Source organism: Odocoileus virginianus, chromosome 1 (genome assembly GCF_023699985.2).
Source record: "Odocoileus virginianus isolate 20LAN1187 ecotype Illinois chromosome 1, Ovbor_1.2, whole genome shotgun sequence".
Classification (NCBI taxonomy): Eukaryota; Metazoa; Chordata; class Mammalia; order Artiodactyla; family Cervidae; genus Odocoileus; species Odocoileus virginianus.
The window spans coordinates 68,958,910-68,983,869 of NC_069674.1; the positions used below are offsets into that span (position 1 = coordinate 68,958,910).

At 43.8% G+C, this 24,960-nt stretch overlaps 1 protein-coding gene across 13 annotated transcripts in view; it reads left to right on the top strand.

Annotated features, from left to right (window-relative positions):
* Positions 1-24,960, top strand: part of SRPK2 (SRSF protein kinase 2) — a 248,141-nt gene that overhangs the window by 212,324 nt on the left and 10,857 nt on the right. For all 13 annotated transcript variants that reach the window (XM_020907474.2, XM_070469462.1, XM_020907477.2 and 10 more), the window contains 7 exons: positions 9,329-9,494; positions 10,673-10,698; positions 12,161-12,407; positions 12,978-13,460; positions 19,343-19,443; positions 19,548-19,655; positions 24,306-24,375. In XM_020907474.2, coding sequence (XP_020763133.1) covers positions 9,329-9,494; positions 10,673-10,698; positions 12,161-12,407; positions 12,978-13,460; positions 19,343-19,443; positions 19,548-19,655; positions 24,306-24,375 — 1,201 coding nt within the window. The remainder of the gene's footprint in view (positions 1-9,328; positions 9,495-10,672; positions 10,699-12,160; positions 12,408-12,977; positions 13,461-19,342; positions 19,444-19,547; positions 19,656-24,305; positions 24,376-24,960) is intronic.

A 24,960-nucleotide genomic window follows, 5' to 3' on the forward strand; every position in this document is an offset into this window, starting at 1 on the left:
CATTGTGAGCACCCTGTGACCCCGACCACGTGTTATGGGTTTCACATCTCTTCGTAGCTTCCTTCATGTTGTAGGCAGTCAGGAATGAGAGGTTATCTTTTCTTAAATAAGAAATGTATGTTCCTCTTACTGTACTAAGTGGCTGACCTTTCTGTGATCTGATGGGCCTGTAGATAAACGTTCCCACTTAGTTTTGAAATGTACCAGCATAATTGAATCACTTGCTTTTCCAGGGTTTCCCATACACTATTACCAATCCTTTGATCGTTTTTTAGCTGTCCTCATTTAGTCCTGGTGACCTTGTGCAGGGTCGGGAGGGGCCATCCTCTGGTGATGATGGTGAGAACACTCCCTTGCCTCCCTCCAGGCTGCTTCTCTGAGCTCAGGTGTGGGTCTATTCCCCCCCACCCCCAGCTTTCATTTATTTTTCTTTTAAAATCATCTTTATTGAAGTCAATTTTATGTTTAGCTTTTATTTCTAAAGCTGAAAGAAGAAATGGTGCTGTGATGGCAGTGTTTGTTATTTGTGGTGCATTGAAGGTATACCACAGGTGATGGGGTTCTAAATGCTGTTGCTGTTCTTTAAACATGGCTTTTACTTTCCTATGTAATCGAAAGGGTAGCTGATATTTCACTTTTTAAAACTTTATGGTTTAATTCATTGCCCTTAACAAAAACCTTGTGAATAAGCGGCAGCTTACCATTAAATGAGGCTTGGTAAGGGCACGGTGACTTTGCTATGATACACAGGTACAACATGTAGCCTGGGATTTTTGAATCATCATTACTCTTTCTGTTATCATGATTATCACAAACATGGATTATGCTCTTGCAGGCACTCCCTGTTTTAAGTGCTGTCTTTGTGTTATGCTGTCTAGTCCTTACCACAGCCTTAGTAGGAGGCTAGCGGTGTTATTACCGCCACTCTGGAGGTGGTAAAAGCTTCTCCAGGTTCCACAGTTACTGTGGGAATCAAGGCTGGAATCCGGATGGTGTGATCCAGAGTCTATGCTCCTGACTGCGGGCTAGTGTTGGTATGGAATGTCTACACAGGAAGATTCGGAAGCATTTTACATTATAGCATGTCTTGTGAAAAGTGTGCATTCATGTTTCTGGTGATGGTTTACTTTTACATTAATAGTGCAACTAGCAATTAGATCATTTTAAAGTACATTACTTAATTGGTGATATGTACTGCAGTGTGTAAGCTAAGGGACTTTCCAAATGCCTTGCTCTTTCAAACCCACCTTCTGTGGGGCGGCTGACTTTGCAGACAAAATGAAGAAATCAGGTCCCCACCCAGCAGGCTGTTACCATGAATTTGTCAACACTTATTATTTACCATTTAAATGATCTCACTGGTCCTAGTTACCAATGAATTCATTATGATCAAGCCAATATTGTTCAATTTTTAGAATAGAAAATTGATTGGTAAGCGTTTTTATGCTCTTGGATTTGCCCATGTGGTAGTACATATGATTCTCTACTAACCTGAATTCTCCTCCTCAGAGTGCTGGGTATGCAAGTCAGAAATTCGGGGAAGCTGCTCTCTTCAAGGGACTCTAGCCCCTTCCCCAGCTCATGCCTCTGCGCTGCTGCAGTGCTAGGCAGTGTTTTATCTTTTGACCTGACTGTATTCAGAAGTGAAGTACAGCTACTTAACTTTTGTATTAATTTTCGCTGGTCAGAGTTGGAAAGAACAAGGAGCAGAGGGAGATTTCAGGACAGAGCGGATGAGGAAAGTGTCCGTGGCCCTCATCCTTGGTGATTGTGGCATGTGTTTCCCACACTTCTCATTCAGTCTAGCATGTGCTTGTCGGAGCAGCTTGCAGCATTTACCTCTTGTCTGTCCTCTGTCCTGGTGAGGAAGGGAGATCCTCTGGGAGCTTTAGCTTTCCCAGGAGCGAAGCCTCAGGCTTGAGGAACGCCCTCTGCTGTTTCCCTTCATGTCCACAAGGACCAGTGTCCCCGCGTGGTGCTGTTGCCCTCAGCGCTCCCCTGTACGGCCAGCCCCTCTGCTGCTGGTCGGGTCTCCCTGGTGCTGGTTACGAGGCCTTGCCCACATCATCAGAGGTCACCCCCTCTCCTTGCCCAGCGTCCTTTGTTGTGGTGTGGCAGAAGAAAGGCACCCATGTTGTGACCAGATCAGAAGAAAATGTGCAAAATTGCTCTTGTTCTGTTTCTCTGTGCAGTTTAGAATTTGGGAGGAAGCTTTCTGTGGGTGGTGAGCAGGCCCTGGGAGATACCTTCAGGTGAAACCTCCATGTTATTCCCAACTTACTCCTCCCTTTCTGTATGTGACAGGACCGATTTCTAGCACACCGAGGTGGAAAGGAGCTAGTGTATGTTGTTAACACCAGTAATAAATGGTCCTTCACATGGTTCATAGGTGCCTAGACAGAAATATTAGAGACTGTCCTAACCAAGTGCCTTATTTTACGGCTGAATTTGAGGTCAGGGGAGGGAAGAGACTTGATCTGAGCCATAGCTAGTCAGTTTCTGAACCAGAACTGAAATCTGGCTCCCAGCCCAGAGCTCGGCCTGCGGGTCTGCACTACTGCTGCCTCACGGAGAGGCTCGGCCCCTGGCCCTGGGGTGTGAGCCGCCTCCCTGGAGTGGGATGCAGCCTGTTCCTGGCCCATCTGTGGTTCCTTGACCTGGGGTCTCATGATGGAGCAGATGGCAACGAGGATCTCTGCTGCCTCCTGCTGATGAGGCCCAGTATGTTTTTTAGGCAAGAGATACACACGTTCTGTGGTAAGACAAGTGAGGCTGCCGAGGTCTATCCTTGAGCATGAAATTTGATTCGTTGTTTTTTTTTTTTTATTGTCATAATATTTGGCATAAATTTTTGTAAGATTGCCTATCATTTTTTGATTCTGGATTCTGGGATGTTTAACTGTTTTAACTTCACTGGCTGAGACCAGAAATGCTATTTTTGAAAATAAAATCATTCTTACAGCTATATGTTTTAAAAATATATATTAGTATTCATTAAAAGAATCAGAGTTTATCAGGTAGATCCCATTCATATTATAGATGGGAGAAATGAAACCCAGAGAAATTTAATAAGTGACTTAGTGAAGTTATGTTTATTAAGTCAGTATCAATACAAGTCTTCTGACTTAGTTCATTTTACCATTTAGTTTGAGCTTCTTGTCAGCTCGACATTGTACTGTGAGTTCTTCATACATTATTTCTAATTCTTTCCATATTTCTGTCTAACGGATAATGTTCCCCCTTTTATAAGTAAGAAAATGAAAAGGTCAGGCAGCTTAAGTACCTCGCCTTGTAGAGTGATTGAGAAGAAATGCAGGAATGGTCTGAGTCCCAAGGTCATGGTTTAACAGTGCTCCATGCTATCTCTTAGCTGTTTCTTCAAGATTTCCTTTAGCTTAATTAGTTTATCCCTGAAAGCGATAGTCTTTTCCTTGTGTTCAAGTCTTCTCTTTATGTTTGTTGTTAGACATAAGCAATACTTCTTGAGGAAGGTTAACTGTGTTGAGTGCAGTTGTTGTTCAGTTGACCAGTCATGTCCAACTCTGCGACCCCGTGAACTGCAGCACACTAGGCCTCCCATCCCTCACCATCTCCCAGAGTTTGCACAAGTTCATGTTTATTGCATCGGTGATGCTGTCCAACCGTCTCATCCTCTGACGCCTTCTGCTCCTTCTGCCCTCCATCTTTCCCAGAATCAGGAACTCTTCCAATGAATCGGCTGTTTATATCAAATGACCAAAATACTGGAACTTTAGCTTCAGCATCAGTCCTTCCAGTGAATATTTAGGGTTGATCTCCCTTAAGATTGACTGGTTTGATCTCCTTCCTGTCCAGGGGACTCTTAGGAGTCTTCCCCAGCACCACAGTTCAAAGGCATCTATTCTTTGGCATTCTGCCTCCTTTACAGTCCAGCTCTCACAACCATACGTGACCACTGGGAAGACCATAGCCTTGACTATACAGACTTTTGTTGGCAGAGTAATGTCTCTGGTTTTCAGCACACTGTCTAGGTTTGTCATTTCTTTCCTGCCCAGAAGCAATCATCTACTGATTTCATGGCTGCAGTCACCATCCGCAGTGATTTTGAAGCCTAGGAAGAGGAAATGCGTCACTACTTCCACCTTTCCCCCTTCTATTTGCTATGCAGTAACGGGTGTGGATGCTATGATCTTAATTTTTTTAATATTTAGTCTTAAGCCAGCTCTTTCACTCTCCTCCTTCAACCTCATCAAGAGGCTCTTTAGTTCCTCTTTGCTTTCTGCCATTTAGAATGGTATCATCCATATATCTGAGGTTGTTGATGTTTCTCCCTCCTATCTTGATTCCTGCTTGTAACTCATCCCACCCTGCATTTCTCAGGTTAAACAAACAAGGTGACAGCAGACAGCCCTGTCATACTCCTTTCTCAATCCTGAACCAATCAGTTGTTCCATACAGGGTTCTAACTGTTGCTTTTTGACTTGTGTACAGATTTCTCACGATACAGTGAGATGGTCTGGTATACCCGTCGCTCTAAGATCTTTCCACAGTTTGTCATGATTCATAGAGCCAAAGGCTTTAGCATAGTTGTTGAAACAGAGATAGATGTTTTTCTGAAATTCCCTTGCTTTCTCTGTAATCCAGTGAATGTTGGCAATTTGGTTTCTAGTTCTTCCTTTTCTAAGCGCAGCTGGGACGTTTGGAAGTTTTTGGTTCGCATGATGCTGAAGCCTAGCCTGCGAGATGTTAAGCATGCTCTTACTAGTATGGGAGATAAATGCAGTTGTCTGATGGTTGGCACACTCTTTGGTATTGCCTTCTTGGGAATTGGGGTGAGGATTGGCCTTTTCCAGTCCAGTGGCCACTGCTGGGTCTTCCAGATTTGCTGACATAATGCAAAACATTGATGGCATCCTCCATTGAAGTGAAGTCACTCAGTCGTGTCCAACCCTTTGCGGCCCCATGGACTGTATGTAGCCTACCAGGCTCCTCCATCCATGGGATTTTCCATGGAAAATGGAAAAGTGGAGTGGGTTGCCATTTCCTTCTCCAGGTGGTCTCCTGCATTGTAGGCAGACACTTTACCATCTGAGCCATCAGGGAAGTCCTGTCCTCCTCTCGGGATCTGGATAGTTCTGTGGAGTTTCATCACATTCACCAGCTTTATTAACAGCAGTGCTTCTTAAGGCCCACTTGACTTCACACTCCAGGATGTCTAGCTCTGGGTGACTCACCACACCATCGTAGTAATCCAGTTCATTAAGATCTTTTTTATACAGTTCTTCTGTGTATTTTTTCCATCTCTTCTTGACCTCTTCGGCGTCTACTAGGTACCTACCACTTTTATCCTTTATTGTGCCCATCTTTGGGCAGAATGCTCCCTTGATGTTTCCAGTTTTCCTAAAGAGATCTCTAGCCTTATCTCCTTTGTTGTTTTCCTCCGTTATTAAACACTGTTCATTGAAGAAGGCCTTCTTGTCTCTTCTGACTGTTCTTTGATTGGTGCTTTTAATTGGATGTACCTTTCCCTCTCTCATTTTTCCCTTCTCTTTGTTCTCCTGCTATTTGTAAAGCCTCCTCAACTAACCGCTTTGCCTTCTTGCTTTTCTTTCTCTTTGGGATGGCTTTGTTCGCCACCCCCTGTACAGTACTATGGACCTCTGTCCATAGTTCTTCAGACACTCTGTCATATAGATCTAATCCTTTGAATATACTTGTTGCCTCTACTGTGAATTCACACAGGATTTAAGTCATACCTGCTGGCTTAGTGTTTTTCCCAGTTTTCTTTAGTTTAAACCTAAATTTTGCTATCATGATCTAAGCCACAGTCAGCTCCAGGGCTTGTTTTTGCTGACTATATACAGCTTCTCCATATTTGACTACAAAGAATGGAATCAGTTTGATTTCGGTATTGACCATTTGGTGATGTCCATGTGTCAAGTTGTCTCTTGTGTTGTTGAAACAGAGTATTTGCTATGACTAATGCAGAATTCAGTTAGCCTTTGTTTGCCCCTCTTTATTTTTTGTTCTCTAAGGCCAAACTTGCCTATTACTCCAGGTATATCTTGACTTCCTACTTTTGCATTCCAATTCCCATTGATGCATAGAATATCTTTTTTAGGTGTTAGTTCTAGGGGGTCTTCTAGGTCTTCGTGGAACTGATCAGTTTCAGCTTCTTCGGCATCAGTGGAATAAGCATAGACTTGAATTACTGTGAGGTTGAATGGCTTGCCTTGGAAACGAACCGAGATCATTCTATCATTTTTGAGGTTGCACCCAAGTACTACATTTCAGACTCGTTTGTTGATTATGAGGGTTACTCTGATTCTTCTATGGGATTCTTGCCCACGGTAGTAAATATAATGATCATCTGAATTAAATTCGTCCATTCCCATCCATTTTAGTTTACTGATTCCTAGGACGTCATTGTTTATTCTTACCATCTCCTGCTTGATCACTCACAACTCACCTTAATTCATGGACCTAATGTTTCAGGTCCCTATGCAGTACTGTTCTTTGCAGCACCGGGTTTTACTTTTGTCAACCAGACACATCCACAACTGAGCATTGTATCCACTTTAGCCCAGCCACTTTATTCATTCTATTAGTATTTCTCCTCCACTCTTCCCCAGTAGCATATTGGACACCTTAGACCTGGGGGACTCATCTTTTGGTGTCATATCTTTTTGACCTTTTTAAATAGTTCATGAAGGTTCTCATGGCAGGTATACTGGGGTGGTTTGCCAGTCCCTTCTCCAGTGGATCACATTTTGTCAGAACTCTCAGCTGTGATGTGTCTGTCTTGGGTGGCCCTGCATGGCATAGCTCATAGCTTCATTGAGTTATGCAAGCCCCTTCGCCACGACAAGGAAGTGATCCATGAAAGGGATTAAATATCTGAAACCTTAAATTCTTACTGAGAACACTTTGCTCAAGTGTCTCATTTTCATTGAAATTCATTTTAACACATTTGGATACTGGATTGTATTAACTGGATCTTACCTAAGTATCTTCACACACAGTGAAACAACCCAAGAACTATGAAAGAACTAAGGTGGAAAGTTAGAAGCAACTTGTTCATGAGATGGTAGTGAAAGATACTTTTGGAAAGATGCTGACATTTTAACTTTGAGTTAATATTTGATGACTGAAGTGAAATTTTAGTTGAAATAATTTAAAATAGTTTAAACTTTCTAAAAGTCTTATTCCTTTTCCTTCCACAGACTGGAAGTCATCAGTGTACTTGTCCATTAATTTCTTGTACTTCTCAGAATTTCTCTCACTATTCATATGTAAGAACTCCAAGTGATACTTCGGTTTGCACAGAGAAGATGCATGAATGCCAGTAAATATATACAGGCTCATTGAATTGTGTTCCCTTCAGAATTATAACCTATATATGGAAACATATTTCCTACTGTTGGTCCTTTGACATTTTAAACATAATTTAAACATATTTTAGTTGAAGTATTATCTAAAACATTAAATATTAATTTTAAGGTAAAAAAGTCAAAGCCTTGTGGAGATAGGGAACTTTGTTTATTGCTGTGTATCAAACATCTATAAGCATATGCAGCCTGTTATAGGAGCACAAGTGATGCTCAGTCAGTGAGGTCATGTGAAAGCATTTCCAAGGAAAAGTTTTTTTTAAATGAATGTGAGGATTTTCATCTTGGTTGAGAGACTCATGTTCCTTCTGCTTTCCTTGCAAAATCTCTGTGCCTTCACTTACTAATGTTTTGTCATCTTAAGATTGTTTGGGCTTCCCTGGTGGCTCAGCTGGTAAAGAATCTGCCTGTAGTGTGGGAGACCTGGGTTGGATCCCTGGGTTGGGAAATTTTCTTAAGAAGAGAAAGGCTACCCACTCCAGTATTCTGGCCTGGAGAATTCCATGGACTGTATAGTCCATGGGGCCACAAAGAGTCGAACACGACTGAGGGACTTTCACTTTCAAGATTGTTTAGCCAGAAACTGGAAGGTAGACAGAAGCGTTGGGTTTTTGCTGAGAACTTTTCCGAGTTGTTCGGTATTATATATCTTCTGCTTGTCTTTTCCTCACTTCCTTGTCTAATGTGATCAAGACCACCAAATGACTTAAAATGTTTGAATGAAGATATTTATCAAATGCTAATGTTTATTGAGCATGTAGAATTTATAATATATGGGAACATGAACTGTATTTTAAAATATTTTTTTCCTTATGAAAAGAAAGAATTCCCCTTTTATGGAAATAGTTCCAGAAAAACTTTGGCCTTGCGTTTAGGTCGCCATACTCTGTAATTTTTGCTGTAATTTACACACACACACACACACACACACACACACACACACACATATGGTAAGTATGTGAGTATCTTGGTTTAGCAGTTTCTTTTAGTTCAGTACTATAGTTTATTGCCTGGGTACCAAAGCTACCTAATTCTCCTTTCCTACAATATTAGAAATGTACAGATATCATTAGCCATTATGGGAATGCAGATCAATGAGATACACACTTCACACCCACTAGAGTGACTAAAATGAATAGACAGATAGCAGGTATTGGCTATCAAAAAAGTTGGAATCCTTGCACATTGCTGATGTGCAAGGTGTGTAAAATGATGCAGCCATAGTATAAAACAGTTTGGCAGTTTATTGAAAGACTAGAGTTACAGTATGACCCAACAATTGCACTACTAAGAAAAATAAAGGCATGTCTGCATAGAAACTTGTACATGAATGTTTATAGAAATATATTTATAGTAGCCATAAAATGGAAAGAACTCAAATGTTCATCATTGAATGACTAAACAAAATGTGGTATTTTCAGTGGAAAATTATTTGGCATTTAAAAGAAATGAGGTATTGCTACATGCTACACATGGATGAACCTTGAAAGTATTGGGCCAGGTACAAAAGACCACTCTGTATCATTCCACTTACATAAAATGTCCAAACCCAGGAAAGTAGATTAGTGGTTGCTTAGGGCTAGAGGAGTTGGAAGGAGACGGGGAGTGACTGCTAATGGGTGCAGTATTTTTTTTTTTTTGAGTGATGAATGTGTTCTAAATTAGATAGTGATGACTGTTGCACATCTAAAAACCATTCTATTGTATGCTTAAAAGGGTGAATTGTGTGACATGTAAATTACATCTCACCAAAGTTGTTATTTTAATAAGTATATGTTTAAATGCATTTGCTTCTATGAGCATAAATTATCTCCAGAATGATATACACTGGTTGCTTATGGGAAGGAGCTGGGTTCCTATCGGGCCCGAGTTTCTGTTGTGCCTTGTAATGACTGTAACTATTTTATAAATAAATGTTGAATAATAGAAGTATTAACTCCTTTCTGATTTTATGTGATCAGGTCCTTCAGGGGTTAGATTATCTCCACAGTAAGTGCAAGATCATTCATACTGACATAAAGCCGGAAAACATCTTGATGTGTGTGGACGATGCGTATGTGAGAAGAATGGCAGCCGAGGCCACTGAGTGGCAGAAGGCGGGTGCTCCCCCTCCTTCCGGGTCTGCAGGTGAGAGACTGGGCCAGCTTTGTGTTGGTCTGTGTAGGGCACTGAGAGCCTGCAAAGCTGTTCATAGGAAGCAACTGAGTTAAATGTGCACATGTTAGGAACTTGCATAAGAGCCCGATGACTGGAAGTAAGTAGACCCTTTGCTTGAGAAGGAAAATGCCCCAATTAAGTTGTACTTTAATATTTGAATTACTTAGCTTTGTCCTCCCTTAAAAGGTCACTGAATTCTTCTTACCTGTTGCTTCATTTCCATTTGAACATTGTCTGTGTTGGCCACTTCTCTGCAGAGGAGTGTATGGTAACAGGTTTCCTTTAGCCAACCTACAATCATCAGAATGCTTCCTTGTCTCCATTGAGCATAGTTATATCACTCTGAGTGTGACTGGTGGACTTAAAATTAGTTACAAGAACTTCACGGTGAAAGAAGATCAACTGACTTGAGCATTGGTGTATGAAGTTTTATTTCTGGTTTTCACAAGATGTCAAGATGGCTGTGAAGTGTGGATGATGCTTTCACCCTCTCTTCACATGCTTTCTGCCCTAGTGTGTTGTCAGGTATGCACAGGGACTACAGAGTGAAAGCCCTTTAACTGAAGCTGTTGGCAGACGAACCACTTATGAGTCTTGTTTTCTACCATCAGGTTGCTGTTTAGATCATGGAACCATAGTCTGTTAAGCTTTTGACATTGGCCAAGTCTGTTCATGTCATTTCTAGACTATTTGCAGTAGTATTGGATTTATTTTAGTTGTGTAAACTTGTGAAATAGTTTTCAAACATAGATGTGTAAATTAATTGTTCTGAAAGGTGGAGATTAATTGTTCATTTCATTGTCTGTAAACAAGTTGGGTTGTGTGACTCTTCTCCATTTTCTTATCAGTCAGTGTTTTGTGATTGTGTGCTTTTGAAATGAATGAGTGTTTAATTTCAGATTAATAAGAGAAATGACTCCATGTGAACCACTATGGCTTCGCTTTTTAAGAGCCAATCATTTGTTTGAGTTGGATAAACTTTCTTTAGGGCTCTTTGAATAACAAGTTTTAATATTTAACAGTTGTTGAAGTTGCATAGCCATTGAAAGGCAGTAGTTATTTCATTTTACAGTTCAGATTACCTACAAAAAGGTAAGTATCTGTTTCACTCTAAATGTTCACTTTGTTTTGTTTTGTTTTGTTTTTAGTGAGTACTGCTCCGCAGCAAAAACCTGTAAGTACTTACACATATACTTATATTACCTCCTTGTCAAAAGTGACTAGTCATTATTGAACTTTTCTAATTGTAGCATTAGTTTTTGTTTCTTTCTGCAACAGCTTTTCTTTAAGGGTTGTTTGAGGGAATTAGTTTTACTTTCTGTTGTTGTTGTTCCTTTCTCAATCACAGATGTTGTCATGCATTTTAGTGTAAAAGACAGCCATGTTTATAAATGCCGTGTATCCTTGGATATGCAAGACAATGTTTTGAAAAAGTGAAGTGATTTTTAAAAGTGGGGTAATTGGAGCTGTCCCAAAGTCTGTGTTTTCCTCGTGCGCTTTCTGGAGTGCTGTTGGCTGAGTCTGATAAAATGTGAGGTTATAGAGATAGGGTTTTAAGTGTGATTATTCCACAAACCCTTTTGATTATTTCTGATTTGCCTCTAAGTTACCTGTTTTTTCTGAAGCTGCTGTTCTAATTTTCTTCCAGCTAGTATAGTTAAATGTGAAAGAGCGTTATCTGTGTGGTCCTATCAAAATACCAAGTGTGAGCAAATGAAACAGGCTGTTTGGAATTAAATTCTACCCCAGAGGACCTAAACCTGGTTTAGGCTTGGTTCCAGTCAAGCATAGAATATATGTATATCTCAAGTTGATGAGTCACCTGCAAGTTTAAAGATCTTTATGACCGGAAAGCCCTTGGGAGGAAATGTGCAGAACTCCAGAGTGCAGCCAGCAAGCCTCAGTCTGGAGTGGGAGTCCCAGCAGGAGGGGGAGCTGTAAGAATTCTCCCACCTGGCCTGCTGAGCTCTGCCAGGGCTTGAGCAGCGTGCTTTGATTATTGGTTCTGTGAAAGACTGGAGGATCCCGTTGCCAGTACTTTCCAAGTCAGATGGCCATGACTGGAGGCAGACTGAAACCATGGCTTTCTCTTTTTTTCCCTTTACTTCATATGCTCATTTCTTACAGTTCCTGCTGTCCTGGCTGTTGCTAACAACTTAGTGTGAGAGACCCAAGCACAAACAGCGCTGTTGACCAAACATGAATGAAGAACACCTGTTTTGGCAGACAGTTGAGTAAGAGAGTAAAGAACAGGGAACATTGTTAATACTTTGTAGACAGGCAGCAGCAAATGAAACTTGCAAGCGAGCTTCTTGTCTAAAGGCAGGAATGTCTCGGCATATTTAGTTCTTAGAATTTAAAGGGAAAAGGCTTGCTGGATTTAAGCTGTAGCTCTCCATGGGCAGGAGCTGATAATAGTTCCGCTACTTGATATCGGCACTGGTTTCTTTTTTTTCTGGCTTTGCTGCAACACTAACCATATTGTGGATCTCATGTCTGGGCATGTGATTTTAATTGAATAGACCTGAGAAAACAGACTGTGTTGGTATTTGCCATGCTGCCAGCACTTAGACGCTGCTGCATAGTGCTTTAAAAAGAAGCAAACTGACCTGTGCTATTTTCTTAACATGTTGTAGATAGGAAAAATATCTAAAAACAAAAAGAAAAAAATGAAAAAGAAGCAGAAAAGGCAGGCTGAGTTACTGGAAAAGCGCTTGCAGGAAATAGAAGAATTGGAGCGAGAAGCTGAAAGAAAAATAATAGAGGAAAACGTCACGTCAGTTATACCTTCCAATGAGCAAGATGATGAATACCACCCAGAGGTGAAGCTAAAAACAGCAGGACTGGAGGAGGTGGCTGAGGGAGAGACTGCGAATAACAATGGTCAGTGAACGCTGGAGAGCGGGCTGCACCCCAGGGCATCACACAGGGTGACCTGTGCTGCTGTGTTCAGACCTGAGGGTCTGAACCCTCCCTTCCAAGCCCTCCCTGGAGAATGTGGGAGCTGTCTGATACTTGCTTTGTAAAATATGCATCAGAAATATGTTTCAAAATAGCTTTTGTTTTTTAATGGAAAATGTCTGAGAAGCACCATATCTTTATCATGTTAATGATTGTCCTTCATTTTGTAATTAAGCTTTGATTTAACAGTAATGTACCCTTAGACAATCTCTGAAGATTATAGAGGAGAGGGTAGAAAATGGAAGTACAGCTCTATTTATGCTCATTTTCTCTAAGAGCTAACTTTTTCTAATAAGAGTAGGCTAGTTATTTAGTAAATGAAAAATAAGATTTAGAGAACCTGGAGATTTACCCCGAGAGCCCAGAGGTGTTTGCTGTGTAGCAAATGAAATTAGCACATTCAAACATTTCTCTTGTTGGAGAGGATAAATGCCTGGTGCACTCTGTTAAGGAGAGTGACAAGTTCTGATTCTCACCCTTCCGCTTCTTAAGGTGAAGCTGAGGACCAGGAGGAGAAAGAAGACACTGAGAAAGAAAACACTGAGAAAGATGAAGACGATGTTGAACAGGAGCTTGCGAACATAGACCCTACCTGGATAGAATCACCGAAAACTAATGGCCATATTGAGAACGGCCCCTTCTTACTGGAGCAACAGCTGGATGATGAAGATGACGATGAGGAAGATTGCCCAAATCCCGAGGAATGTAACCTCGATGAGCCAAATGCAGAAAGCGATTACACGTATAGCAGCTCCTATGAACAATTCAATGGTGAATTGCCAAATGGACGACATAAAATTCCCGAGTCACAGTTTCCAGAATTTTCCACATCATTGTTCTCTGGGCCCTTAGAACCTGTGGCTTGTGGCTCTGCACTTTCTGAGGGATCCCCCCTTACTGAGCATGAGGAGAGCAGTCCATCCCATGACAGAAGCAGGACAGTTTCAGCCTCCAGCACTGGGGATTTGCCAAAAAGTAAGTGTTCCTTCCCATGAGCTCTGCCTTCAGTCCCTTGAGTGTCATGCCCTTGACAGATACTGGGAAGGGGGTTGCCTGGAGGAGGTATAGACATGTATGTACGCAGTAAGCACTTTTATTTTATTACTTTTGTAACCATGAGTAAGTTAGTATACTTTAAAAAGTATTCTGGGCCATGAGGATTTCTGTCAGATCCCATTTCTGAGGTTTTTTTTTTCCTTCTTCTGTCTTAGTGATGATACCTTTGCAAAAGTTTTCCAAGTCTGGCATTTTACCCTGTAGTTTTCTATAGTGTACTTCCATCTGATAATGCGATGTTTAGTTTTTGGGTTTTTTGTTTTGCTTCATTTCTAGTCGAGGGAAGATGTGCCTGCTCTCTATCTGTATTGAGGAAAAAGTATCTATTTTGATAGCTGTTCTTGATTACACCACTCTCCTGTTAAAATTTTAAAGGAAATGATGTAGGTTTAAATGTAGTGATGATGTATATCAAACCCTGATTTTGAGGGTGGATGCCACAAGACTTATCTCTGCCTGTAGTGTGCTGGGGGACTTCAGAAGGTACACACTGTGTCCCAGTTGGTTCGCACTCTGGCCCACAGTGGAAAAGCTCAGAAACCTCCTCTGCTCCCTCTGCTGACAAGAATGTTAACACATGGCGAGTCCACTGATGAGCCAGCCCTGCAAATAGCTCAGGATGTTCTGCAGCCCCAGAGACCCGCAGAGTCCTCTGTTACTCATTGGCCACAGCTAGTCATCCTAAGGATGTGGTTTTTCTTGTAACTTGGATAGACGTATTCTCCTCCTGTCAACCTTTACTCTGACCGGAAGGTTTGAAAGTGCTTGAAATGCTTTCACAAGCAATGTGGCTTCATCTAAGGAAAAACTCACCTCTTACCCTCCTTGACTCTCATTCTCTTCCCGTCCCACTGCTGACGCTTCGGGCACCACGTGTGTGGGGGGGCTTTCCTGCACTGAATAGCTCTCCAGCACCAGCCCAGTGTCTCGCAGTTTAAGTAACGTTTGACGCTGCCTGGAGATAGTGTCATGTGCCAGGGTCTAGGGCTCAGTTTCATCAGACTGTTTTGTTCCCCCACCCCCAACCCGTCACAAGTCCAAGTTGTCATCTCTGCTTCTGATAAGTTCTAAATTGGAGGTTTCTGTGATGCTGTCCTGGGGTTCAGTTAATTTGTTAGAGCAGCTCACAGAACTCAGGAAAACAGCCAGCTAGCTGCCTAATCCAGCTAGCTGGATAATCAGTTGATGAAGAAAGGATGTAAGTCAACAACAGCCGGATGAAAGGGATGCACCGGGCATGGTGTCTGGGAAAGGTGCAAGGCTTTCATGCTCTTTCCTGAATCACCCCCTCCCTGATGTATCATCCATATTCCTCTGTGGTACGGACTCACCAATTCTTTTTTCTTTTCAATTAACACATCCAATTGTGTGTTGTTATCATTTACAGCTTTTTTTTAAAATGCCAGAATTACCCCAAATTTGCCCTTTGTCAGCCTCTTCAAGTTGGTTCTTAGGTCCTTTTGACACAGCCTCATTATTCTCCAGGTGCCTGCTCGCTCTTCTAGAACCATGTGTCCCAAGTTCATACTTGGGACAGGACCCAGGCTGGATTCAGCCTTGTTGCCGAGTAGTTTTTGCTTTTAAGATCTTGTCAGTGTTTTATAATGTATAGGAACAGTAGTATGTAAACTTTATAAACACGCATATACTGAAATGAATGTTCAAACATCTTTTATTGATGGAGTGAACAGTATAAAAAGGTTTAGTAATCTCAAGTGTAGCATGGTCTCGTCCCCATTTATTTTTAAGACCTAATATCGAGTGTCTGTGTGAACGTGGCATGCTTACTGATGCTTCTGTATCCTTGCTGATGCTTTTCCTCCTTCTTGGAAGGCTTCCTCCTGTTTGTGTGAGCACACTTCTTTTGTCGGGTCCTGGCAGATCCCAGTTCTTGTTCCCTTCTTTTTCCTTTGGTCATACTTCACTGTGTGATCCTTGTTCACTTCCACTGTCTTCCTCGTCACTGGGGTGTACACATTGAGAGTGCTTTGTATTTCTACCTTTGTGTCCTCAGCATCTAACTTGGTGCCGAGACAAGCACTTATTGCATAATGAACCAACAAATGAGTGATACCTGCCTGTATTCTCCCACCTTTTCCCATTCACAGCAGAATTTTACTTTGTCGAACACACACGCCTTCTTCAGGACCCTATCTGTGGCATGAATATTGCATCAGGGAGAAAGAGCAGGTCTGGTTTTTCCACTGATGCCAATCTCTTACCAAGCTGACCTTTTTGTTCATCCAGTCATTTGTTTGGAGGCACTCAGTTTGGGTTTTCAAAGCCTGGTCCTTGGAGAACTATGGACAGCCTCTGCGTGGAGGTGCTTTGTTTCCTGTTGGGAGGGTCCTGTCCTGGAGGTTGGCAGTTGGCCCCCGGGCACTAGAGAACAGGAAGTGGGAGAGGTACCCTTTACTCAGAGTGTGTGGATCCTTGTCACTGCAGCAGAGGGCGTATATCAGGAAATAGTAGAAGAAATGCCAGGGCTGGAATGAGAAGATTGAGGATCACCTTACGTGCCAGGCTTAAGAATGCAGACTTCTCCCTGGAGTAATTGTATAGCAACTGAAGGTTGGGAAGAGGAGGCAGCGTTCTTCTTGGATTATTAGCTGCTGGAGCCATACCACATATTTTGGCTTAGCATGTCTGAAGGACAGAGGCCTGGGAGCAGGGTGGCACCTGCAATGCACATGTTGGCCTGTCACCCTCACCTCGTGGTGACCGTGTCAGCAGCAGTGCTTGACTGGACGCTGGAACACAGCTGCACACTCTTCTCTCTCCCACCCTTGCTCCCGAGACTGTTTCCTGCAGAGCAGTTCAGAGAGGGCTTTTTAAAGCACACCCTCCACACCCCATCTCCACTTAGCATACCCCCAGAGGCGTCATTGTCTGAAGCTTACAGCCCTGCGCCTCTCTTTCTGATACCATCCCCACCCACCTCTGTTTCCCCTACTTGTTCTGCTCCTCCCACACAGCCTTCTTTCTGAAGTTTCTCAAGGGTGCACATTTATTTCTGCCTCTCTGCACCTTGTACGCACTGTCATGTCTTCCCAGAGCCTCTGTCCTTCCTGCTGCCCTGCATTCAGACCTCTCCTCAAACATCGCCTTCTCAGAAGAGACCCCTTCGGCTGAATGCCCTCATCAGTAATCCATCTTCCATTCTCTGCTTTTTTCTTCTTAGCACTTAGAGTTTCTTGACATAGTATGTGAATCATTCGTTTTATTTACTTTATCATCCATATTCTCAACGAGCTTGTGAGTTTCCTAATTAGGGTGTGGTGGCAGAACCTTGTATGTCTCATTCATGCTCTTCTGGTGCCTGTACAGCATTGGCCACGTAGAAGGGACTTGCAAATACTCGGTGAACAGAGAGGTAAGGTCTGAGTGTTAAATCTTGTAGGTTCTGCTATTTCCTTGAGCGGGTATTAAATCTTCTGCATATAGAGTGTTTGTGCCTTCCTTGTAAGGCTGTTTTAAACTTAAAGTATCAGTGAAGGCCTGCACAGTGCCTTGCAGATAAGTGATGGTGGCTGTTCATCATGGCGGCCCCACTGGGCGGCATCTTGCTGGCACCCAGGCTCACCTGATGGCATGAATACAGTGTTACCCAGAGACTTAACAGTCCCAGCCCTTCCTGAAGCAAAATCTTCTGCCTTTCTCTTTGTACTTTTCATTCCCTCCTTAGTAGCAGAGAGCAAGGATGAGCCATGATATAGTTGCATAATAGTGACTGAATCAGGAGAGGTGATCTGATTTTCTGGGCAAAGCAAAATCTGTATGATTATGTAGCAAGTGTGTGGGCCTTTTTGAGTGTTGTAGTCTGATAACCTTTCAGAGACACTTAGAGCAGGAAACTGTCACACTGAGAAAAGAGATGCAAACTGATTCTCTTCTACCTCCTGTGTGTTCTGAGTACAGTTAAATTTTTGAGGTAAATTTCCAAGTATCATTTGGAAGGCATTGTGTGCTGGGTAACCATGCACAGACATGAACCAGGAGGCTAACAGCAGGTCACCAAAGAGACTTTGTCTGGTGCTCATAAACCAGGGTATTAATGGCAAAGAAACTGTAGTGGTGGTCCCTGGATTAACAATGGTTTGACTTTATGATGGTTGCAAAAGTGAAATGCATTCTGTAGAAACTGTGCTTCATGTTTGGAGTGGTGGCACCCACCACTTGGCCTCTCATCCTTGGCTGGTCCCTCTCTGGCCTAAATAGAAGTCTTGGCCCTCAGAGGGCGGGTGGAGCGGAGCCCCTAGCTCTCCTGTGTTTGGTCTTTTCTTTTTGGGGGTGAGGATGGTCCTTTTCTCTTCCTCCTTTACTGAGAACTGAGCCTCACAGTGTTTAAGTCATTTGTAACTTGTAGATGTTGAAAATGAAATTTGAATCCAGTTCTGCAAAGCTCCAATTCCACTGTTGTGCTTGGTGACTTTATTTAGTGACATGAGGGATTCATCTAGCCATTTCCGGTGCTGGCCATCTGTCTGTTGGGTCAGCATTTTTGTTTTCTCTGGAGCTCAGTTTCTCAGCCCATCCCCTGTTCAGTGTGAACACCTCACATGTCTGTGTGGGTCTCTGTGCTGCTGCCCTTGTCATTTCTGATTTCTGTGTTTCTTCTCCTTGGCTCATATCTGGCCTTTGGTGAGACACCTCATGGTGTTAAAACTTCCTCATAAAGAGGGATGTGGGCCTAGGGCAGATAGAGAGAAGGAAACACCAGAGTCTTGACTGGCTCGGCTTGATACATCAGTCCGAGGAACAGTTCTTGAGGGCTAAAATGCAGAGTTCTCTCGCATTTTCTGGCCCCTTCTGGGAAGCTTTGTGGGTGCCCCAGGTCCTGGATGCCTCACTCAGTCACTGCCCTGCTCATGGTACATGCGGCCTGGCCTTGCTGCCTGCCTGGGATGCCAGGCTTCACACAAGGGTCTGCCTGAAGATGGTTGTTCAGTTGCTAAGTCATGTCTGACCCTTTGCAGTCTCATGGATTGCAGCATGCCAGGCTTCCCTGTCTTTCACAGACTCCCAGAGTTTGCTCAAACTCTCGTCCCTTGAGTCAGTGATACAATCCAACCTTCTCAATCTCTGTCACCCTCTTCTCCTGCCCTCAATCTTTCCCAGCGTCAGGGTCTTTTCTAATGAGTCAGCTCTTCACATCAGGTGGCCAAAGTATTGAAGCTTCAGTATCAGTCCTTCCAGTGAATATTCAGGGTTGATTTCCTTTAGGATTGACTGTTTTGATCTTCTTTCTGTCCAAGGGACTCTCAAGAGTCTTCTCCAGCACCGCAGTTCAAAAGCATCAATTCTTTGGCACTCAGCCTTCTTTATGGTCCAACTCTTATATACACGCACACACACAACCCCCTCTTCACCCCACATGCACACACACACACACACACACATACCTCTCCATCCCGCCAGGGAGTGTTCTCTCTACCCTTGAGTTTAGTAATATCACACTTCCGAGCTAGACGGAATCCAGTAGGGAACTGACATAATCTAATGAGGAGCAGCTAAAAGTTACAGGAACTGAGCAGGCTGACCCAGAGGTGAAGGATAGGGAGAAAGGAGAATGGGCAAATCAGTGTGCATGGGGTCTCTGGGCAGCTTGCCCTCTTGTGAAGTATTTGCCTGAGATGGAGAATTTGAGAACTTAAATTTGTTGAGTTCAACTTACAGGATTCCATGCCTAATTGATCATCCCACCACTTTTCTAGAAAAGGAGTGTGCCCTGCAAGCATTGTGTACACACTTGCAAACCACTTAACCCAGGCCCTAACTGTCCTGCTGTTTACTCATGCCAGCAAAAACCCGGGCAGCCGACCTGCTGGTGAATCCCCTGGACCCACGGAATGCCGATAAGATTAGAGTTAAAATTGCAGACCTTGGAAATGCTTGTTGGGTGGTAAGTAAAGTGTTCTTTCTTTGGTTGTGATCATGTATTAGAAGATGCTTTTTCTCTTTTTACGTCTGTGTTCCTCCACAGTAATGTAGTCTGTTCCCTTCCAGCATAAACACTTCACAGAAGACATCCAGACGCGTCAGTATAGATCCATAGAGGTTTTAATAGGAGCAGGTTACAGCACGCCTGCTGACATTTGGAGTACGGCGTGTATGGTAAGAGCGGCCTGTGCCCTTTCCTCTATGTAAAGGCTTGTCCCTTTAGTCCCCGCGGTAGGCCAGTCTTACCAGCGCCCATGGCCTAAGCCTTCTGACTGGAGGTTGTCCGCTGAGGGGCGGGCGGGCAAGGTTTAGAGTTGGCAGGATCCTTCTCAGGCATGTCCTTGGGTGTGGTTTGGTTTGGGCTTGTGAGAGACAGCCTCGCAAGGCCCTCTGTGGCCCCCAGCTGCAGACCTCAGCTGTGGTGATGGACTCCACGTAGTTCCTGTTGGTGCTTGAAGTCTTGTGGGCTCTGCGCAGCCTGTGTTTCCCTCCCTCAGGCTGTGGAGGAAGATGAAATAGCTGTGATTTAGGGGGAGCTTTGAGGCAGTCTGACAGACCTGTTACTGGAGAGGAGAGGCTCTCCCCACACACCACTCTTTATGCTCTCTCCTGTTAAGCACAGTCTAGAAACTGTTCTGGCTTACGGTTCTAGGCCGTCTAGCCTTGTCAGAGGCACTAGCAGCTGCATATGCTGTTTGAGTAAGTCTGTTCCCACAGGCAGCTTGGCAGTGGTTTTCCTCAGGGCCTCGGGCTGCCTCTTTTCTCTGATATAACAGAGCCGTTTTGCTGCCACTTGTGTGCATCAAAAGTCTGGTTGTGTCTAAACTCTCCCAAGTTCCACCAGTGTCTCCTCTCACTCTCCTTACCTGTGAACTGATGAGCATGAATAGTCCCTTGTCTATAAGCCAGTTTCAGTTTCTTTCTCAGTCCTGTTTCCTGGCCAACTTGTCACCTTTCTCTTAGTGAGCTGAGCTTTGTGGTCTTTTGTTGGAAACGTGGGTGTATCTGTTGCTTCAGGTGGTGTTTCATGCTTTTCTTGTATTGTACCCCACCCCCCCACCACCCAAATTCTTCTCTTCTGTTTAAAGTGAGAGAGCATGTGTGTAAAGCTTGGTACTTGTCTCCTCACTAAAAAGGAAGAGTGCAAAATAAATATAACTGTCTGTGATTTAAAGGTAACTGCAGCACTACTTGGGTGTGTGTCCTCTGATGCTGAAACAATATGAAAAAAGAAACTCTGTCTTTCAAGCTTGCAACCAATATGGCCAAACAGGTCTAGAACAGAAAGTATGCCTTTCTGTTCTCTGATGGGTAATGCCAGAGAATAATTTTAAAATTACATTTCTCAATAAGTATAAAAAACTGAGTCCTTGCCATGCTGAGTATGGAGACAAATGGTTAGAAGGGTTGGTGTGTGTGTCATGGTTCCTTTGAATGTAGGGAAGAAATCAGGCTCTCTCTGCAGGAGTCCAGGGGCAGGATGGGGTGGAAGGGCTGGAAGGCAGTGGGAGGCAGAGGCCGGGTCAGGAGAGGGAGGGCACTTTCACCAGCTGGAGCTGCAGGGGAGCAGTGTTCTGTTTCAGGATGTGTGAGGTCAGGCCTTACTTGTCTTCAGCTACACAGAAGGGGCCATATGTGGGTTGTCCTGAATTACACTCTAAAAACTCTGAAATCTTGTACTTCTAATTTTGGGTGATAAATTTTGGTGATATAACCAGGAAAAATAGGACAAGATCACAGATGTAGTAGCATAATGCTGGAGCTGTCAGTACAGTTTTATACCAGATTGTCTGTCTTGCCTTCCGTGAGATAAGAGTGTGTACCTCCACAGTCTCCGGTCCTGCCAGCCCCTGTAATCACTGTCAACTGTGGCGTCAGTGTCCAGCTTAGACTCCTAAGAAAAAGCACTCTCTCTAGTCTCCTTCTGCCTCCTCCCTTCCCAAGAAGTGAAGTCCCTCAGTGCTTCTAGAGCTACTTATAAAGTTCTTTATAATTAGTTTAAGGGTGATTTTCTGGGAGTGGGGCAAGCCTTCATTCCCACCCCACTCCTCCCTGGAGGTCCTGACTGAGAGGTCCCGTCTTGTTCTCCATAGAGAAACTGGTGAAGGTGAGGCAGTTGTCACCCACCCCACTTCTGTTAAAGTTTAAATACACAACAGTGTATTAAATTCGTGACACCAAGCTGTAGTAAAGCTCTGGATTGCTCTTGGTGGGAAAATCCAGGGTTTTTTGTTGTCGATGGCATTATGTCTTAGAGACTCCAGCGGAGGGAAGGGTGGTGGCTGGTGCCCGTGTTCGCTGGTAGGTGCGTTTGCCACTGGCAGGGAGGAGTGCTCTTGCAGCCGGACAGGGTGAGGCAGAGTAGCTGGGGTATGTCAGTGGTTGAATCTCTTGTTCTTTTCTTGAGCTTTAGCGCTCCTCCAGATGTAAGTGTGCATGATCTAAAAATTTGGTGTGGATCCTGACTTTGGTGGTTCTGCATTTGTGCGTCAGAGTCCTTGAATAGGGCTCCATGGTGACCCCCAGTCAGCGCCATAAAGACAAGAAAAGCCAATCTTGACACATTTAACCAAACTGCTCAGGAGTGTTCACATCATGGAAGGAATTCATGACCTTATTTATTCAGAATGGAGTGCGTTGATATGCGATGGCATTTCAGGAAAGGGGTACTTGGTCTCCCCAGAGCCTGAAGAGAAACGCTGCTCCAGGGGAAAGCCATCTGAGGGGACTGGTCCGAGTACTGAGGGAAGAACCCAGAGTTCTCCAGTATTAAACATGGACAAAAATAATAAAGGTTATATTGAGAGTAACTCAGAGAGTTGAAGGCAATAATCTTTCATGATTTCCTAGTGGCCAGCGTAGAAACCTGTGGCAAAGTACAGAGGCTAGTGTTTCATTATGGTGTGCATTTACCCTATTGTCTGTGTCCTATTTGTTAAAATCTTTTAAGCAGAAATCCTGCAATGAAAGATACTATATTTGTTAGACTCTTGACAAAAGATATTGTATATGAAGAGATTTTTTTGTGTGTCTTTAAATTGATTTTAGAAAGAAGTATTGAGTTTAATCAGGTTGTAACTTATGTTGAAGACAATTTGATACATAATAAAAGATAACGAGAATATGCAGAAAAAAAGAAAGTCTTATCACGCTTCAGAGAATTAGGACCTGATAACTTGTTGGGGGAGCCTTCATCTTGCCTCTTCCTTACCATTTCATTGACAGGCTTCTTCAAGTTGTATTTCCTTGGAAATACATGGATGCTAATCAAAATGGCCATCTTTACAAAATGCTGAGCTGATGTAGCTTAGTGTTAGGCTGATAGAAATGCATACAACCAGATTGGAATGATTTTGGAAATCAATTAGAAGAATGAGGTGAAACCAAGGATGGTAAAGAGCAGTTGGTGCTTTCCATGGATCCATCCCTCAACTTCCGGAGTCTTCTGCCTGCATTGGGCTTTTACCATTTTGTCTTGGCATGTGTCCCTGGCGAGAAAGACACTTATTTAGCATGTGATCCACTGTTGCCCTTGGGCCTGTGGCCAGGCATGAGGTTTTCCGCCCTCATCTGCAATTGCCAATAGTGTCCTTATTGTTTTCTGGGTGGAGAGGGCAGGCCGTGAAGTGCGCAGACGACCCCCTTGTTCCACTAAGACCTGGCACATCTGGTTTCAGCTCAGACCCAGGTCTGGTTCAGGGCAGGGATCCTGAGTTCATGAACTAGTGCTCGTCGCAGGGTAGCTGGCAAGAGGCTTGTCATCTTACTTCCCTCTTTTCTTTAAAAAAAAAAAAAAAAATGCAAGATGAAGAGACGTGGTCCTGGGCTAAGTGCGCTTGCCTTGGTTTGTGAAGGACTCCACCCTAGGCAGATGAGCCTTCCCTAGTGGGTGCACATTGGCGGTCATCAACAGAAGGGGAGAGGGTGGGCCAGTTCGGCCGGGGCTGGAGAGGGAGCGGGCGGTGCAGCAGCCACTGAGCCCTGGGCCTCAGTGAAGTAGGGACGGGCCCCTGGGGGCCTCCACAACAGCGCACGCTAATATACAAGAGAAGTAAGTATGAAGGAGACCGGAAGTGGGGTTTGGCTTGTTCTTTTTAAAAAGAATTTGTTTAAATTCTTACTTAAAGCATGTTTTTTTTAAAACATGATATTTGATTAATAGAGCAGTAGCAATTGTCATCTTTATTTACTGTTAGCAAATTAAACTCATGGTCCTTAGACAATTTTATAAATAAAAGATATAGACTCACTGGCAGAAATGAAAATAAATACCCCTCCTGTCACCTCACCAGCACCCTACCCTGTACCTTTGGGGGCTGATCCTATAACCAGGAAGTTCTCCTTGCCAACCATAGGTGGCTTACACAGTGATCTAGCACCTCCTGGCCTGGGGTGACCGCAAGAGGGGCTTCTTTGGTTCTAGAAATTTCCTTTGGTTGAGTCAGAAATGAATGAAGTGATGAGAGTTGTTGAAAGGAGCCCCCAGTTACTAAGGCACAAAGGTCTTCCCTTCAGGAGGGTGGCAACACCCTCGGTCCAGGCCCAGGCCAGCCTGCAGGTTGTGGGCAGGCTCTGGGTCAGACAGCCCTGGTCCCTGGAGTGTTCCGGCTAGGCCTGCACACAGTCGCTTCCTCCGAAATATATGAGTGTTTCTGAAGCTTCTTTGAATTTTTGGGAAGAAGAAAAAAAGCCTGATGTTGAGCCTTTAAAGGAGACTCTGGTTTGATTCAGATCCTCATAAAATGTAGGTCTCTTGTACCAGAAAACATTGCTGGCTTGGACCCAGTCTCTGAAGCGCTTAGCATGTCATCTGTTGTATCCTAGGCATTTGAGCTGGCAACGGGAGATTATTTGTTTGAACCACATTCTGGGGAAGACTATTCCAGAGACGAAGGTAAGTATTGTTGCTTGCTGAATACCTCAGTATGGGTCTACAGAGAGTCTGGGCCTTCTGGAGAACATTGTGTTTTTGCACAAAAATAGAACTGTGTTTGGTTTTCAAACACCAGATTCAGATGCTTTCCCTTAGAGCTTGAAGCCCCCTCAGTCACAGTGACTGGGCAGAGCCTCCTGGCACAGGTGACCCTGCAGGGAGCTTGTGGCCTCAGCCCGCCCCCTCGCAGGCTGGGAGAGGACAAGCCGGATGAACCCGAGGCCTTTCCATGGTCCTTTTGTCCACTGATCTGCTGCCCATTTCTCTGTCCTGCTGGGGGCTGAATTTAAAATGACGGAATTCTGGCTTGAATTCCATCTGCAAACCTATCCATCTCCATGCTTACTTGCTTGCAATGCTGGGATGACCTGGGGTGAGCTGGCCTCAGGTCAGCTGGTTAACTGGCTGTTAATGCTCCAGTCCTGAGGCCTGCCATCCCAGAAGCCTCTGCATGGATGTGCTGCAGACATTGTTGATTTGAATCTATTTCTGATTTTTTACTAATTTCGATTTTTCCCCCCTCTTCTTTTATCCCATCCTTCCCTC